The sequence below is a fragment of the Nicotiana tomentosiformis genome, chromosome 9, assembly GCF_000390325.3.
Source record: "Nicotiana tomentosiformis chromosome 9, ASM39032v3, whole genome shotgun sequence".
NCBI classification, from domain to species: Eukaryota; Viridiplantae; Streptophyta; class Magnoliopsida; order Solanales; family Solanaceae; genus Nicotiana; species Nicotiana tomentosiformis.
The window spans coordinates 37,700,747-37,719,752 of NC_090820.1; the positions used below are offsets into that span (position 1 = coordinate 37,700,747).

General features: G+C 34.4%; 1 protein-coding gene across 1 annotated transcript; it reads right to left on the reverse strand.

Moving 5' to 3' along the window:
- Window positions 1-10,066: 10,066 nt before the first annotated feature.
- LOC104101106 (DUF21 domain-containing protein At4g14240-like) lies at window positions 10,067-17,830 on the reverse strand. Its single transcript, XM_009608522.4, has 13 exons — window positions 17,471-17,830; window positions 16,016-16,092; window positions 15,213-15,296; window positions 15,007-15,120; window positions 13,918-14,001; window positions 13,730-13,801; window positions 13,376-13,443; window positions 12,349-12,436; window positions 12,185-12,258; window positions 11,737-12,100; window positions 11,594-11,640; window positions 11,428-11,509; window positions 10,067-10,409 (listed from the first exon to the last, which is right to left on the reverse strand). Exons 1-13 carry the CDS (start codon window positions 17,703-17,705, stop codon window positions 10,299-10,301), a joined length of 1,500 nt encoding a protein of 499 aa, XP_009606817.1. The 5' UTR covers window positions 17,706-17,830; the 3' UTR covers window positions 10,067-10,298.
- Between the last annotated feature and the right edge of the window lie 1,176 nt (window positions 17,831-19,006).

Consider the following 19,006-nt stretch of genomic DNA (forward strand, 5'->3'; position numbering starts at 1 on the left):
GTTTCTCTTCGATGTCGGTACAGTTTGGTTAATTTTTAGTATTTTTCTTAAAATAACATGTAATTAAGAGTCGTTAATAAAAGTTAGAACACGATAATATACGTACTTACAAAGGACTTCGGTAAAACTATATAGAAATTTTTACTGTTTAAAAGACGATGAATCAAAAAAATATAAAGGATAGCCAAAGTAGATATTCATCTCGCTATTAATCTACAACAACATAAAAAAATTAAGCAAACATAAGAAAAATATGAATCATATAGTGAAAAGATATTAGTCAAATTGTGACTCAAGCATCTATTAATAGAAATCCAAATTATATAAGAGGAAAGATATTCAATACTTTGTGACTTGCTGCTCAAAATTGTTGAAATACCTTGTGGCTTGCTACCCAATATGTTGGAACTAATTTAGTTTTAGTAGGAGTAGCAAAAAAGGTTTGTGAACTAAGACTTTAAGTTCTAATTACTTGTTAGTTTGTAAATGTTTTCATAATCCCAAGACCCAAAGAAAAAGATTTAATGCTTTGTTATATTTAAATTTAATGTATAAATTATATTTTTTTTATAAAATTTTATTCTGTGTGGTTCGGTATTTTTTCGATTTATTTTAATCAAATTTATAACATATCCTAACTATTGGTACGGTTATAAATTTATATAAAAACCTACAGTTTTATTTATAAAAGAACCTATATAATCAGTCAGTGCGGTACTGTACGGTTCAGTGGTTTAATCGATTTTTGAAAATCTATTGACATCCCTAGTCACTCGGGCTGAAAGCGGCTAAACTGTAGGTCATATATAGTCCAAACCTCCTAACTCTTATCAAGTTTTAATTTTTTTTATTGATTTTCTTATAATTTATTTAATTACCAAGCAAAACTATTTTCTCTTTTACTATGGTTGTATCTAACACATCAAAAAAAATATTTTTTGAAAAAATAATATTTTGACATTTCCTTATGGTCAATTTTATTTACATATTTAGCCCACATCAGTTGAACTTTTAAATGGGATGATCAGTTGAGATGTGTCCAAACTGATCCTCCATGAAAAAATGCCAGCTCAACTCTACTAAACTTGAGCAAATAAGTTATATCATATTTTCATGAGTTAATTTTGCCACCTAAATAATATAAAGGCAATATGAGCTGTCTGATTTTTTTACCAGAAAGGACTCAACCAGTTTATACCTTCCAAAAGTGGTTTGCATCTTATTGAATTGCTTCACCTTTTTGGCTATGCTTGAAAAGAGAATGTTGTGATTGTGGTGTCTCAGTTAGTCACAATCAAGCATAACACTTCCCCTTGCATTATTAAACTCTCAAATCACCCAATTGACATGCCAATGGGAAACTTCCCCCCACCACTCTGGTCTTTTCCTTTGAGTTCAATAAAGCCATAACATTCCCACTATTTGAAAACATTTGTCCCTTTAATAGCCTGTCCCACCCTACAGAAATTAGACATGAATTAAGCTTGCAAACTGTGTTCATAACTGAGTTATTGATCCAAAACTCCACAAGGACAGGGCCAAATTTAATCTTGATTCTTGTCCCATCAATCAGCTTTGATCATGCATTAACTTGAGATAAGTAGTTCATTTTCATAGGTCCACTTAGAGGGTTTGATGTCTTTTTAAAAATCTTATCTTTGATTCCTCTTGCCTTAAAGATAAGGAGTTAGCACTTCTCTGCCATGCTTTAGCATGCCAGAGGGACATCTATGTTAAGGATCATGGATTGAAACTCAATAAAATCTCCTACAGTTGAATTTCAAGGTTTTTCTCGACCCTGGAGGAACTGTCTTGCTATAGAAGTATAAAAATTCTTTATTTGGTTTTGTAATATTGCCCTTTACCAAGGTCCTTTTTTTTTAGCCTGGAAATAGAGAAACCTTTGGCAGGGAATGCTTTGTTCTTTAACGGCCCTATGCACTACTCCGGGCCGGCCGCGGAATTTTTCGTAAGCGGTGTCGATATTTTAAAAAATTAAACAAATGAACTAATAATTGAAACAATATTGTAATTAAAAAATATGATCAAATTATATTAATAAAACATAACTCAAAATAAATTACTACAATTTGTTTTTTTTAAGTGTATTCATAATAACCTATGATACATTTATCTTAGACATTTTCTGTGAGCATATGGCACCATAGCGATTTAAGGCTTAAAGGTTTAGTTGATACCTTCTAAAAGAGGTCAAGAGTTTGCTTCCTTCTAACTTGTATCTTTCTTAAATAATAGATTTATAGTTCCAAAAATTAAGAGAACATCACGATCTCACAACCTAACATTAAGTATTTGATGCGCTCAATCACGGCTCTAAGTCACATTTGTTGTTAAGTGGTATCAATTTCACTTTATTTAACTTTTTTTTTATTTTTTTCATATTATATAGATTTATATTTAGTAAATAATTTTCGACCAAGCAGTATTGGATGACACCGCTTGCACTAAGGTGGGTACGCCCCTGTATGTAGTACGAATTCGGATTAGTCGAGCTAGTGGGGTACTGAATACCAGATGATTGTACCCAAAAAAAAAAAAAGCAAGTGATCTGTCTAGAGACTGCCAACTAATTTCAATACATATTACATTACATTACATTAATATTGTAAAAATTGTTTATACTGTGTATACAAATGAAAGAATTTGTAATGTGAAGTTAATGTTGCATGGATAGGGACAGTCTTGGAAGCTCTGATCATACTAACTTTTGATTTATGTAATGTCCCTTTGCAAGTTAGGGAAGAACTAGTGGTGTGTTCATGAAAAGACAGAGAAAGTGGGGCTAATTTTTCACATGGAAGATAACGTTTTGATGTTATATATTAAGTTAACTTAAAAACTGTTTACACGGGTGGCAATCATCAGTGGCAGGCAAAATTTATCTATATATGTATATACTTGGTACTCTAAACCAGAAAAGGCACGTGACATGGATGTTATCTCAGGGTGCACTGTGTCCCTACTCTAATATTGACCTAAATTTAGTCTGCATTTTCTCTGTTTCTTATTCGGTGTCCGGGTACTCGTAATTAGGCCCAATTAAATCTAGATTCGAGTTTGGAAGTCCCACATCAGGGGTAAAGCATTCCCTAGTAAAAATGACTATATATCAAGGGCTCGAACCTGAGACCTCTAGTTAAAGTTGAAGGAGTATTTACCACTATATCACAACCTTTGTTGGTACAGTCTCCTTCTTGCATATGATGGATCTATCTATATATACAATTAAGTTAAGTCATGTCTTCATGTACTATAAATAGAAGGTCCCTTTGGAGTTTTTGATCGAGTAGCTATAATTAGTGAATTCTTAGTGCAAATTTTTAGTTAGAGAACTCATTAAACTAAGAGAAAGAATGAAGAAGCTGCTGAGGTTTGAAAAGGTAAAAAGAATGGTGAAACAACAGAAGGGGAAGCTCTATATTATGAGGATTTGTATAACTATGCTTTTGTGTTGGGACAATTACTCTTGAGTTATGGTTCACGTACTTACCTTTGTCATCGTTGTGTAAATCACGGTTTGTATTCTTTTTCTATTATAGGATGATTTAGTTTTCTAGATTTGTTGTGCTTCAATTTAATTTTGCTTTTTTGTTTTTTTCATGATCGCTATGTAAATCATGTTGTGTTTTCTTTTCTGTAATTGTAAATGACATTTTGTTACTTGACCTTCTTATTTTCCTTTCTGAAGTAGTCTGTACAATTTAATTTCCTTTATTAATTTGTGTAAACATTCAGTTCATAACCAACAAATATAACTATATATAGCTATATTCCCCATAGCAGTAGGGGCAACCATTACAATCTAGTTATTCAATTTGTTCTCTTGTTCTTTTTTCTTTAGTCCCGATCTCAAGGAAAAGAAGAAAGAAAAGGAGATAATAAAACGAGCAACTAAATCGATTCATAGAAGCAATGCTGCATTATTATTTGTTGGGGAATGTAATGCATGCATGTTCTACTTTTATAAAAATGGAAATTGATGGACCATCCAATGAATAATATGGTGGCAAGAAGGGGGTGGGGAGAAGTACATAGAGCTCAAATGGAAATTTTCCCTATAAAAAGAAGAGTTTAGCTTTTGTGCATTAGGTGATGATAACTTGTAACAACGGCAAATGTTTATAAAGCGTAGTCTGGTGCACTAAGTTTTCGCTATGCTCAGAGTTGAGGAAACAGCTAGACTCTATTGGGTGGATCTGATGGCACCCTTACCTTGCATTTTCTATAAGAGGTTGTTTCAGCAGTAAGAACCCATGACCTCCTGATCATATGGCTAGGACCACAACTTTTGACTTTGTGCGAAGACTTCCCTTTTGTAGCTGTCTATAGTAATCCTAATTTGATAACTAAAATATTAAATAATAAAAATAACCCAGGCATTTAATAATTTTCTCTAACTAATTATTTAATACAATATGAAAATTATTTATATTGTTATTATATATAAGTTAAAACCTAAAAATAAAATACACATGGGATATAAGGAGGACAATATGTCTAAGAGAGAGAGAGAGAGAGAGAGAGAGAGAGAGAGAGAGAGAGAGAGAGAGAGGAGCGCAATTATGGAAAATGAATTTATCAATATTAAAAGAATCCATATTCCTTATGTTGAATTTGACAAGATTAATGTGAAGTTGTGAACTAGTGTGGACATTTGAAGCCTTCTTTTAGGAAGAAATTGGTAGATGCATTTTTTCATGAATTTACATTGCATGATCACACTTAATGTGATGTTATGCATGACATTATTAAGGTCATTTCCCTTCTATAAATAGCAAAGGTTTTGTTCATTTGTAAACATCTCTCACTTGCCTTCTTATCTCCTAAGGCATTTGAATCTTCTTTCTCTCTTGTAGTATTTCACTTGTATTTTTGGAGTGAAATAAAGTTTGAGTTGATTGCGTCCGAGAACTAGGCAAAAATTAAATTTTGCCGAACCTCGTTAATTTCTAGTGTTCTTTTTATTATTGTCTCATTTACTATTTATTAGCTACATTTAGATATAGTAGCTGTGATTTAATCACTCTCAATATATTCGGCTTCCGCAACAATTGGTATCGGAGCCAAAGTTCTATCTGAATATGCTCTGTGGTGAACTTCCACATCAGAAAAAAATTACTTTGGTGTTCTGTACTGTCAGTAAATAAATAGTATCTGTAGCAAAAATGGGAGATAATAAAAATGAAGAGTCCACATCGGGTGTCAGTAATACGTCGTTGGCATCTTCGCTTATGACAAGAATTATGTCAAATGCAAATTTTGTAGTTGAAATTTTTGACGCGTCGGGATATTTTGGGATGTGGCAAGCTGAGGTTCTTGATGTCCTTTTCAACAAGTGCTAGATATTGCCATAGAACAAAATAAACCAGACAATATTAGAGAAAAAGATTGAAAGATTATCAACCGCATTACTTGTGGTACCATTCGATCTTACCTCGCAAGAGAACAGAAGTATCCATACTCAAAAGAAACTTCTGCAAGTAAATTGTGGAATGCATTGGATGATAAATTCTTGAAGAAAAACAGTCAAAATAAACTTTTCATGAAAAAAAGACTGTTACGCTTCACATATGTTCCTGGTACTACAATGAATGATCATATCACCAGCTTTAATGAGTTGGCTACAGATTTGTAAAATATGGACGTGACTTTTAGTGATAGAGATATGGCCTTAATGTTATTAAGTTCACTTCCCGATGAATACGAACAACTCGAAACAACTTTACTTCATGGGAATGATGAAGTATCTCTCAAAGAAGTTTGTTATGCCTTATACAACTATGAACAAAGAAAGAGAGAAAAGCAAAAGAGTGGAGAAGGAGAAGCACTGGTTGTAAGATCGTTTTCAAAACCAAATGAGAACGAAGAAAGGAAGATTGAAGTCAAGATCAAGACCCAACAAAGATGAATGCGTCTTTTGCCAAGAAAAGGGGTACGGGAAGAAAGACTGTCCAAAGTTAAAAAACAAGGCCAAACCTAGCAAAGATGAATGCGCCTTGTGTTTTCTTTTCCGTAATTGTAAATGACATTTTGTTACTTGACCTTCTTATTTTCCTTTCTGAAGTAGTCTGTACAATTTAATTTCCTCTATTAATTTGTGTAAATATTCAGTTCATAACCAACAAATATAACTATATATAGCTATATTCCCCATAGCAGTAGGGGCAACCATTACATTCTAGTTATTCAATTTGTTCTCTTGTTCTTTTTCCTTTAGTCCCGATCTCAAGGAAAAGAAGAAAGAAAAGGAGACAATAAAACGAGAAACTAAATCGATTCATAGTTATTATTTGTTGGGGAATGTAATGCATGCATGTTCTACTTTTATGAAAATGGAAATTGATGGACCATCCAATGAATAATATGGTGGCAAGAAGGGGGTGGGAAGAAGTACATAGAGCTCAAATGGAAATTTTCCCTATAAAAAGAAGAGTTTAGCTTTTGTGCATTAGGTGATGATAACTTATTGGTGCAGGTGCACTAAGTTTTCCCTATGCCCAGAGTTGAGGGAACAACCGGACCCTATTGGGTTGATCTGGTGGCACCCTTACCTTGCATTTTCTATAAGAGGTTGTTTCAGCAGCTTGAACTCTTAACCTCCTGGACACATGACTAGGAGCCTAGGACCACAATTTTTGACTTTGTGCAAAGACTTCCCTTTTGTAGTTGTTTATAGTAATTCTAATTTGATAACTTAAATATTAAACAATAAAAATAACCCAGGCATTAAATAATTTGCTCTAATTAATTATTTAATACAATATGAAAATTACTTATATTGTTATTATATATAAGTTAAATCCTAAAAATAAAATACACACGGGATATAAGGAGGACAATATGTGTAAGAAGAGAGAGAGGAGCGCAATTATGGAAAATGAATTTATCAATCTGAAAAGAATCCATTATCCCTTACACTGTTTATTGTACTATACCTTTTGAAATAAGCAAAGAACTAGGACAATTAAGAAGGTGGCTAAGAACAGTTTCATATTGCGAAAAATCAAAGTTCATGCATTATTAAACCAAAAACGACGATTTTATTCTTATCTCTCCCTATATATTCTCTCTCAATCGGAAAAAGATTATTTTTCTTGGGAATAATTTATAAATAGCATATCTCAATAATATTCATTCCCAACTAAAGCTATTTGTATGGGAAAAACACTTGTTTATAAGTGAAAAATTATGGGGTTCTTCAAGAATTAAGTATTTGAAAATTGAAATAGTAGACAAGTTGGGTCGAGTCCCTTTCTTTGGTTAGTTTGGTAGGGAGACAAGCTGATATCACTCTGCTTATTCTTCTTCCAAACTAGTAGGACCCTTACAACCTGGCACAAGCTCCCCAATCAGCAAACAACATCTGTCAATTACCTTAATTTCTATTTTATTTTGTTGATTTTTTGAGGTTCCCACTATATAAATCTTGGCTATCAAAGAATCTTTATTAGTTTCTCTATGTATGCTCTCCAATAGCACAGCCAATTTGATGATTTCTTGAATAGCCAACTTTTTTCACTGGATTTGGGTAGTTCTATGATAATGATGACAAGGGAGTTACTATTGCAAAGAAAATTAAAGTTTAGGTCATGGCAGAGGTGTAGTAAGTACATTCAAGAGCAGAGAACAAGGATTTATATCATTTGGAGATGTTCAGTAACTCTTCTTCTTTGGAATGATAAAATGATTGAGCATTTTGATGAAGAAGAGACTCCAATCTAACATATATCTATCTCCTGGTAAGCTTTTTTGTAATTCACGGTCAAGTGTCTTTGTAAAGTTTAGAAAATGACAACTGTAAAACCAAGAGCATATATACTGGATATCATTATCCTGTCATGTCTTTTATACATTCTTGAGTTAATGTAAAGGGTCTTTAAGTTTGTAGCAAAGACAACTTTAAGTTTGTAGCAACTCTGTAAGCCAGTAGTGGCAGATCCGACCATTGGTTTGCGGGTTTAGTAGAACTCGTTGTTTTCTTGTTTTCGTTCATACAATTATGTGTCGAAAGCAAGTATAGATAGAATAAGATATTTTTTTGATTTTGCACCGGGTGTCCGAGTCTCTTTGAGACCCGACTAATCCCGGGGGTGCACAGGCCCTCGGCAAAGAGTTTCCCGCAAGTGCACCACGGTTAATTCAGATTTTACCCAGTCCGATGGCCCTCAGAAATTGTTTGCACCCAGTGGGTTTCGAACTTGAGACCTTGAAAGGGAGCAAACCCCAAGGCTCAAGTTAATTGCCACCAGGCCAACCCCTGAGGGTTTAGAGTAAGATATATATTACAGAACTTACTCTCTCGTCCCAAAACCTACAATACCGTGTTTAAATTGTGGAACCCCCTTTGCTTGTCAGTAAGGTTAACTGAAAGCATACTTGTATCATTATGCTGCCGTGTCTAATGTATGGTTTGAGCATATGTAATGCCTTCAATTTCTGAAATCTCCCCCCTCCCCCCCCCCCCAACCACCACCACCAAGACCTTTCCACAAGCCCTGGGGAACCGGGGGGGGAGAGGAAATGACCAAAATTGGCTCAAGACCATGTTCCAACTTACCTTACATGAATGTTGTAATTACATAACAGCATTTCCATTTGTTTCAGCTTCTCTACTCTTCTAAGTCAGGATGAAAAGAGCTTCAGAATTTCCAGCTCTTTCTTAACCTCCCATTTTTTTTGTCTTTGTTTGTATTTACTTATTTATTTTTGGAGCAATTATAGTTTACACGAAATACCTTACCTTTCCTATTGTTTCATCAACCAAGTACTAAAAAGAAACGAAAGAAACAACAACAATGACGACAACAACAAACCCAGTGTAATCCCACATGTGGGGTTTGAGGAGGGTAATGTATATGCAAACCTTACCCCTACCTTGTAATGGTAGAGAGACTGCTTCCAATGGACTCTCGACTCAAGGAACAATGAAAATAATGCAACAAATAATAGCAACAACAAGGTAATAGGGTAACGGAAGCGAATGACACAACATGTAATAACAAAGAACCAGGAATAAGCAAATACAAAAATAGTACTAGTACCACTGGTAAGCCTAGGAGAAAAAAAGAAACGAAACGAAAGAAAAAGAAAAAGAAAAAGGAATTGTGAGTCTATTGGATGGATGAGACGATAGAAGGTTTATCCAATGATAATGTTGCATCAAAACAACTTGTAATATCTTTATTTAGTAGGAGTGATTAATTTTAGAATTATAACACTCAAAATCACAGCCGTCGATATGAGCTTGGCCCGCTGGGCCAGCCCAGGTCAATCCATGATTTAATAGAGTTGGGCTAAAATTGGAGCCCATTTAAAAATGAGACTTTTAAGCCCGGTCCAAGTAAGCATGTGGCCCATGAGGCTTGATCGAGGCTGGGCTGCGCCAGCCCGTGGGCTTAATAACGTATTTAATTAAAAATATAAAAAATATAAAAAAAAATATAAGAAACTAAAAATAACAAGAAGAGTAGTCCAATCCTAAACTAGTAATACTTTTTGTGTGAATATAAATATTTTTTGTCCTTAAAATTTTAGTTATTTCTTAATGTTTAACTAATTAACATTGCATTATAAATTTAAATAAAAATGAAGACGTTAAGACATCTTTGTTTCACAAGAGAATTCAAATGTGCTAGATGAAGATGATTTATTGGCGTTGGATATGCTATGAGCACCTTGAAAGTATTTTTGAGTAGTTTATTTTGAGTATTGAATTTTAATGAATGAAATATTATCCTCCTTTTTTGTGTTTTATAGTAATATATTGGAACAATATCAAAAGTTATTAAGTTTTGCAGAAACTTTCTATCCAACAAGTATGGTTTTTGGCTTGAAAATATATATGTGTTTGCAATTTTGGTTTAAAAAATATGGAAAATAATTTATAAAAATAGTGGGCTGGTCTGTGGGGGCCCGTACCCACGTAGGGCTGGGTTGGACTCACTATTTTAAGGCCTATCGAAACAGTGGGCTGGGCTACCAAAGCCTGTATGGGCTGGGCTGGGCTGGGCTACGCCGGCTCGTATTGACAGCTCTACTCAGAATATAACCAAAATGAGCCACGAAAGCCGTTCCTTTACCAACATGGTTATTATGAGTTTGTCTTTACACAATAGTATTCCCACACAATTAATGAACCTGAGACATTTCATATAAATAAATATTTTCTCATAAAATTATATACCCGGATTGCAGAAGCATTTGCCATGTCCTCTCAAAATTTACAGCCACTCTGGTTTCACCCATTACTGAAACAGAAAAGCCTCAGCACATTATTTTTATCTCTTGTTATCAAGAAGAGGTTCTCTGAGACTCCCTTGTGTTCTTTTTGAGGTAGAAAGGTCCTCAGTGGACTTTTTGGGGCTCTGGCCTTCCTTACTTTGGCCTCCCTGAACAATCAAATAAAAAAAAACAAAAAACAAAATTAAAAAGTTTACCTTGGTCAAGAAAAGGCAAAACTCCCATTCACAAGTACAGTGACAGTGTATATTTTCACTCGAATAACAAGGTAATAAATTCAAGAATCAAAGAAGATAGATTCTTCACAGTAATCTATACCAATATAGCCTCTTAAAATTTATGCCACTTGGTTTATAGATTCTAATAATCAAGGTCAATAACTGAAAATCTAAAAGACATCGAAAGTGTGTGCAATTTATTGTAGGTAGATCTCTGCATTACACGAATTTACAGTTAGTTGAAGATTTCCAGCTTCAGCTCCTCATAAATCCAGTCATCTTCATTTTATCTCCTTATTCTTTTCCTCTCTTTTTTTTTCTTGTAAAGAGGGGCTGGAGGATTGGGACAGTCCAGTTGTTTGTACAAGCAGGTTGTTAACAATGTGTCTTCTTATTTGTTAGCAGCAGATAGATTAGTACAACAACAAGAAGCCAATAAAATCACACAAGTGGGGTCTGGGGAGGGTAGAGTGTACGCAGACCTTACCCCTACCTCGGAGGGGTAGGGAGGCTTTTTCCGAAAGACCCTCGGCTCAAGAAGAAGAAAATAAACAATAGACAATAGACAATAGATCAGTGACAGCAACAGAAGCCAAAAAAATAATATCAGCATCGTAAGAAACAGAAAATAGATGTAAATAGATATATATGATCTCATCATAAATTAGTAATCATTTGAAAATAGATATATATGATCTCATCATAAAACTTTGACGAATTTTAAATGCATCAGGCATTTATTAAAAAGACAAATAAAATAGATACATTAGGTGCACCATAAAAGCTCATGCTCCATATAGTATAGGTGTCAAAGCATGGTCATCGACAATCAGTTGATGTCAAAATGTGAATCCTGTGTCTTGCAACCTTAGTTATGTATTTTAGAGATCTCACACAGAACGTCAGACTTTCAAGAAAATTTCATCATATAAAATGCATGTGCACTTACAGCTGCCTTTTGGGCTGTTAATCTACGAACCGATGGAGCTCGTGCCACTGATGAAGCAGCTGCTGCAGCAGCCACACGTATCCTGTTTAATATCAATGTTAGAATATCCTCCCCGAAACATATAATACTGATTAGATATAACTAAGTTTTCTATGTCCAGCTCCACCTTCTATGTACATCAACATACTCATCGGTCTCATCTACTATTTCCTCCTGCACCAAGACCAAACTTTATAATGTAAGTGCCATCTCTTATCCCAACTGGCAGAATAACACGAAGTACGAGACCGAAAGAACCCCAAAGGCTACCTGTAAAAGTTCTTCAAATACATCTTCCAAGGTGATTATACCTATTACTTCACCTTCCTCAATATCGTCTGATGACTGAATCAATGAATCCATCACTGCATCACCAGATGCAGGCGAGGTTACTGCTGCTGGGACTCTAACCTTCTCAATATCAACGACAACGCTATCTGACTTTTTATCCTTTGTTTGAGAAGTAGTTAACAGAGAATTTCCACCAGTGACTGCACCATCCTGAGATTTCTCTTCCTCGATGACCAAAGGATGTTTTTTGCTTTTTCCTTTAGTCTTCACTACTGCAGCCATATGACTGCTACCCTTTTGGAACTCGTTTAGTATGTCATACAACGGCATATCAGCAGGAACTCTGAAAACATGTATGACGAACAACATTTCTAGCTTAAATGTCACAAATGCAAAACAGAGAAAGTATATAATTAGAAATTAATACCGTGGAATTCTCCGAATAGAAACAGAACTAACTGGCGTCTCTGTTTCCGGCCGCACAGTAAGAAGACTTTTCACCTAACATCAATTAAGTACTAAACCATCAATGAATTCAAAGAGTAGCAAGATTACAAGTGAAGCGTGCTAAGAAGGTTATGCAAAACTCACCAGTAGAAGACCAATAATATTCTTTGGATTGCCAGAGTATACAGGAACTCTGCTATGACCCCTAGCAAGAACTTTTCCCATTGCTTCCCTACGATGGGAATAAAGAATGTTTTAATCACCTCCTTGAGCTTAATATTCAAGAAAGCATTCCCAGGGTTGACATCTTGATATGGCTAGACACATTCAGTATGTATTTAAGAAGTAAAAGTGAACATACGACTAATCCTTCAACAATAACACATCTATAATCACATCTCTCCAAGGAATCGCATAGAGCAAATGAAGGCAACAACCATATGCATGAGCACATAACAACTGTATACAGCTATGAAAGTACTGTTACGTGAAGCTCATCTGGAGAGAGTATTCCTCAATTTTCTGGAAGAATAATAACATAATCTTAGCTCAACACCTAAGGTTCAATTGGCAAGAGATCCTTTTAAGCCTCTTATTTAACTTTGGTTACAGCCCCCCACCCCACCCCGCCCCCCCACAACACACACACACACACCAAAAGGAAAACCAAAATAAGAGAAAAGATGAAGAAGTACACCTTGGTAAGTACAGTAATGGCATATTAACCGCAATATCGCTTTCATGTAAGCATTGAATTTAAAACATACATGGATTCCTGATCTAAAAAGTAAATGTATGTCATGTTACATTAAACTATTCACATTCGAGTTCCAAGCAGAACCGATGGAAGCATTGTGCTTGCCCTTGATCATTAAAACTGATAACAAAAGAAATCGTATTTTGAGAAGTTAACCATCAGCTCAAATGTTTGAGCTTAGCACAGGAAAACTCATTAGTTGCTTGATTCTCATAAAGGAAGCCACAATTAAGAGAAGCAGACGCACTGATTACGGTGACAATATAATTAAAGATAAAATGTAGTGCATGAGACAGTGAAATGTCATTCCTTGAAAGTTCTTAATCTGAGTAGCATGATGCTTCACAAGATTTAAAGAGCGGAAGACTAAGTTTGATAAGTTATGAACGTTGCAGACTAATTGCTCACACTCACCAGTCCAGCTTTGAATTGACATCCAATGAAAATGTTGACTCAATGGGCGTCATTGCCTCCTCAGCAGTCTATCGATATGAAAAAAAGTAGAACAAAAGAGAAGATGATCATTGCACCACCCTGGCTAAAAAGGAGAGAAAGAGTCTAGAAGATTTAAAAAACTATATATTGCCATCGTGTACTTTAGTTAAGGGTCAGTTGCTGAGTATTTCTTCATGGGTCACCTTCCCCCGCAAAGAAAAAGGGATTATGGGCTATAAATAATATATAAGTCAAGAGTTTGTGTCTTGAACTATAGAACTCAGATACTGACAGATTAGAGTATGTCACAAATGACAGTTTTACTGACACTACCTTCTCAGTCAAATCTAGTGCTCCACTAATGATTGTCGTCTCATCATGTGTAAGTTCACCTCCCTTGCCAGCCTGCACAAATTTCTCAATAATGAATCATGGTTTACGAAATGCCAAAGGAAATTGTAGCTTAGTGACTACTAGTTACACATTCAAATTACTCCAGCAAATCATGATACAATACAGACCTCTTGACCGTGAATAGAAACAAGGGCTTTCAGCTGAGCACGTCTGAATAGTACTTCATTGTGTCCCAATACGCAGTCCAGGATCTGGAAAGACAAGCCAGCATAAATGAAGTCAGATGTTCTACCACTTCTAAGAATTGGCACCCTAATGTGGAAGAACATTAGCATTCCCCGGGCAGTCAAGAGAATAGAACTTAGAGAAGCACAATTTGTTATGTTGTTATATATTCTAGGTAGAGAAAGGTACAGATTTCATTTCTTGATTTCGACCACTATAAGACAAAGTAAAATTGTCATAGACAAATGTTATCAATTTTACTAACTAGCTCAAGACAGCAAAGCAATTGATCGAAGAGACTGAATACTAGCTAAAGATCATATAATATTAGATATCTTGGTAAATAAGATGGAAAAAATAAACCTTTATGAAAGACACTTATATTGAACATAATATCCACAACTACGTAGCAAGCTAGATGGAGTCGGCGGTATGAATCCTCATTATCCATTTTGCTCATTTGTACCACATCCAGATATTGAATATAACATAAATTGAGTCAAAATTAACTCCACTGGAATAGAAAATTTACATCATTATGATAAGATAAACATAACGGTTCCACAAGATCTCGTCTTAATGGTAAACTAATTTCTAGACAAGAAAGAACCCTAAATGAGAATCATATAAAGATAATTGGATACACAAGTATTTCAAGATAATATGAACGTATGCAGTCGGACCAAGATCTATTCTTGATTATGGTAGGGTTGAAACGTCTATATTCACTTATAGCAACTTCATAAACATGCATTTTCCTGATGTCATTCTCAAAATCATCCAAAAAAGGTAAATCCTCTTTTCTCCATTTAGCTGTGCATCAAAAGCAACACTAGCCATCTAAGTAGAAAAATGCCTTTAAACATTTCCGATATGTTCGAATAATGGTACTAATTTAAGTCAAGAATGCATCTGTTTTGGCTAAACTGCTTTGACACTTCTTTTTGGACGATTGCGATGATTTCAAGAAAATAAATTGTAGATATCCAGCTATATCTTAGAAGCAATTGCTCGAAGACTGTAGTAGCTACCTTTCCTATGGGGTAAGCAATTGGGTAGCATAGAATCATCAGAATACGAACAAGCCAGACAAAGTTTGCGCCTACGGCAAGTCCATATCTGGTGCATATTGCTTGAGGAATAACCTGAAAGCAAAGAATAGCAGAAGGATCACAGCATCACAAGTAGCTCTTAAATATTAGCAAGATATTAATTGAGGCCAAGCAGTACAAATTACCTCTCCAAATGCCAAAACAAAAGTTACTGATAGTATAATGGCCACATATTGGTTGAAAATTTTGTCCAGGTATATAGGTAGTGCCTGAAATTGAAAGAATCAAAAAGTAAAAAAAAGTAAAGATCGTCATCTCCTCACTTCATTAAATAACACATACTTCTATAAGTAAGCAAATTACATAAAGACATAAAATTTTCTCCACATTTGATCTACTTTCATCAATCAATTTTTCTTGAACAAGCATCTTATTCTCCCATTTGATTTAAGAACTGTCACTCCTTCTGAATTTTCCTACCCGCTTTCCTTTAGCTGGGCAATAGAAGTGGATCTGTTCAGTTTCTAGTCTATGATCATATCATTTTGCTTGCACAACTCTGCAGTCACAAACTACATAGTCCGTAAAAAAAAGACTAGATTACTTATGGACAGTGATCATTTCAATTTACAAGTAATACATTTATGAGCTGTCACATTTTCACCTGCTCACCCCCTCATCACTCGCGGATCTAGAGTATAATATATGGGTTCCACCGAACTCAGTAGTTTTTGCGTAGATCCTGTATTTCAATTAGAAAATTCACTAAATATCTGTAAATATCTAACTGTGAACCAAGTTATTATTGTATTAATTCGAGATTACGGTAGAAGCCCATAAACTTCAAATCTTGGATCCGCCTCTGCCTCTCATCCACCTTCACCCAATCCAACCTCCTCTTCATGTTTCTGCTTCACATTTTGTAAACCTAATTGCAGAGTGCAGACATCCTAGAGTAAATGAAGAAGCCAGATATCAGGGTTATTACCTCCATCGAAGCAGCATTACATAGAAGTAGGGTCACAAGAAGCTGGTGTTGCTTCTGAACTACAGGAAATATTGTAGCTGAAAAGATAAAAAATCAGGGAAAATGAGAAAATCTCCATCAATGAACATTCCTCCCAAAAAGGAAGCAACAAATCAGAAACAATAGCAATAGTTAAAGGTTTTCCTGCATTTACATTTAGCCACATGGTTATGTTAGATTTACAGGTAGCTGCCTATCCATCAACCAGTCCTATTTTAAAGTAAGAGTTAGAAGGATACTTTATTCCAGACATGACACTTTATTCCAGAAATGACTGGTTCGCATCGACTTGCATTACCCTTAAATACAAAATTTACATCTGTGAAAATAGTTCTTCTCAACCAGTGAATAGGCATAGTGATATAGAATTATGAAAAGCAATATCGAGCTTCGCAACCATCTCATTGCAACACACACAAAGCGAAGTTTGGAGTAGAGTAAACAATTCTGAACTATCCTCCAAAAATAGAGAACCTTTTTGGTCAAAGAAATTTTAAAAAATCAACTCAACTCAAATAGAGAACCCATTCAAGATTCTGCCATTCTTGAAAATTAAAGACCATCAAAATTACTATAAAAACCAATCTTTCCTAGCATATGTGTGTTTTGATTAATAAATCCAGAGGCGGATGTAGCATATGAGCTACCTGTTCAACAGAAAGCAACACATTCGACATGAACAAAGATATATACTTAAAAATCCACAAAAGTTTAACAAATATAAGACTCTTGAATCCCAAAATATCAAAAGTTCAGTGCTAAGAACTTTAAAGGTTGAACCCATCAAGTTCAAATCCAGATAACGTCTCTAAATCAATTACCTATACTTCAATTCCAAACTAATTAGAGACTACTATACGAATTCTCTGTATCCATTCCGCTCCATTAAAACTTCAAAACCTTCCCCTTATAAAAAAAAAAAAAAAGAAAAAAAAAAGGTAAAACCTTCAAAAATTACATCAGACGCAAAATTTTCCTACCATAGATCAATCAAATACACCTCTCCAATCAAAATTATTCAGACCCATTTCAAATGCATGCTCAAATATTGGAAACAAATATAGATACACAAATAAAGGTACCAAAAAGAGTATCAAAAAGTAATCTTTTTTATTTCTTTGACAAGAATTATCAAATTTAATTAAAGAAAGTTGAAAATTTTCCCTTCCATAGACATCTTCTTATCAGTCAATTGATCCATCAAATAGGCCTCAATCCAATTGAAGTTCACTATTTAAGTTCTACATATCCAATCCAAATTATTCACACCCATTTCACATACTTGCTTAAAAAATGCAAATAGACATAGATACACTAATAAAGGTACAAAAAGTTTATAAAAAACTAATCTTTTTAATTTCTTTGACTAGAATTATTTTTAAAAAAAAGTAAATTAAAGAAAGTTAAAAAGGGAACCTGCTTGCTTTTTCTCAACTTGGGTGCCACTACGTTGAAGGATCTCAAGCTCAACAAGACCCAAAGACATAAGACCCAATGTTAAACCCGACATAATTCCAGCAAATAGTACCAAGAAACATGAGATCCCTGCATACACAAACCATGTTACTGTCCCAAATTCTATTTCTGCCCCTAACGAATTTGGTACCCTTGTAGCCATTCTAGCTATTTCCACTGCATTCAACAAGTGCATTTTTGTCTTTTCAGCCTTCTTCTTCCTCTTAATTCTTCAATGGACAAAGTCTTATGTTCTTGTTTCAGAAGAGGAACACACAACACAGTGATGACACCAATGTGACTCAGGATATTCTTTTTCTTTTTTTCTTTTTAATTGTTGTCTGAATTATGTATTGAAAATCTGGTCATGACACGTGGCAACATTTTGGCGGAGTTTGGTAGTAAACGGGTGGGTCCTTTTCTTGGATCTGGGTTGGGCTATTTTTACTGGGTCGTGTACGGTAAGGTACACTGCAGAAGAAAAAAGGTGCGAATATCGCATTTAGAGACGTTAAATTCTGCAATAAAGTATATTGACCAAACTAACGATGGAACATTCAATGTGCCGATTAACAACGAAGAAATGACTTGTCTTTTAACTAAGAAGAAATGACTTGTCTTTTCCAAATTAGGCTCCTACCTTTCCACAGCCTACTAAATCATCTTGCTCTTTCTTTTCCTTTTCTCAATTTTATTGACATTCAAAATATAAAGGTATTGTTATACAAATGGGTTCAATGTTTATTTTTTCTAGCTTATATATACAAAATTATATACTAATTTATATAGTTTTATATATATATATATATATATATATATATATATATATTTCTTCAAATATTTAAAGAGTCAAACTCTTATGTACTAAAAATGAACTTTGTGTTGCTTAATGGTCAAAGTAAAAATTATTTAACTATAATGAATTTCGTATAAGAATCAGGGGCGAACCCACGTGGAGTCAAGGGGTTCGTATGAACTCGCTTCGTAAAAAAATAACACTATATATATTTATATCTTCTCTTTCTCCGAAGATATTTTGTTATAAAATGTATTTTGAACCCACATAGTTCAAGAAAAGTGTCCAGCTCAATAGTGAAGTGGGTTCAAATTTTTAGAAGGGTTTGAGTTCAAAACCAATTATTAACATGATGCGCACCTACTATTCTTTTTTCCTATATTAAGTTACAACGACACAAGTCCTTTTTTTCTCTATTTTTAGACCAAGAAAGCTTTTTTATATATACACAATTAGAGAAAGAGAACTACACCATTTTACTTCTTTACCTTAATTAGTTTGTGATTAGATTTTTATTACTATTCTAGAATTATTACCTTTTTTAACAATTTGTGACTTTTAGTAAATAAATTGGATGCCTTCTTAGTTAATTAGTTTATGTTGAGCCGTTATAATTCTATTCCATTAACTTTTTTTCTCAAATTTCCATCAATTTGTGTTTACATATTATTCTTAGTGACTTAAATTGCTATTTGCCAATT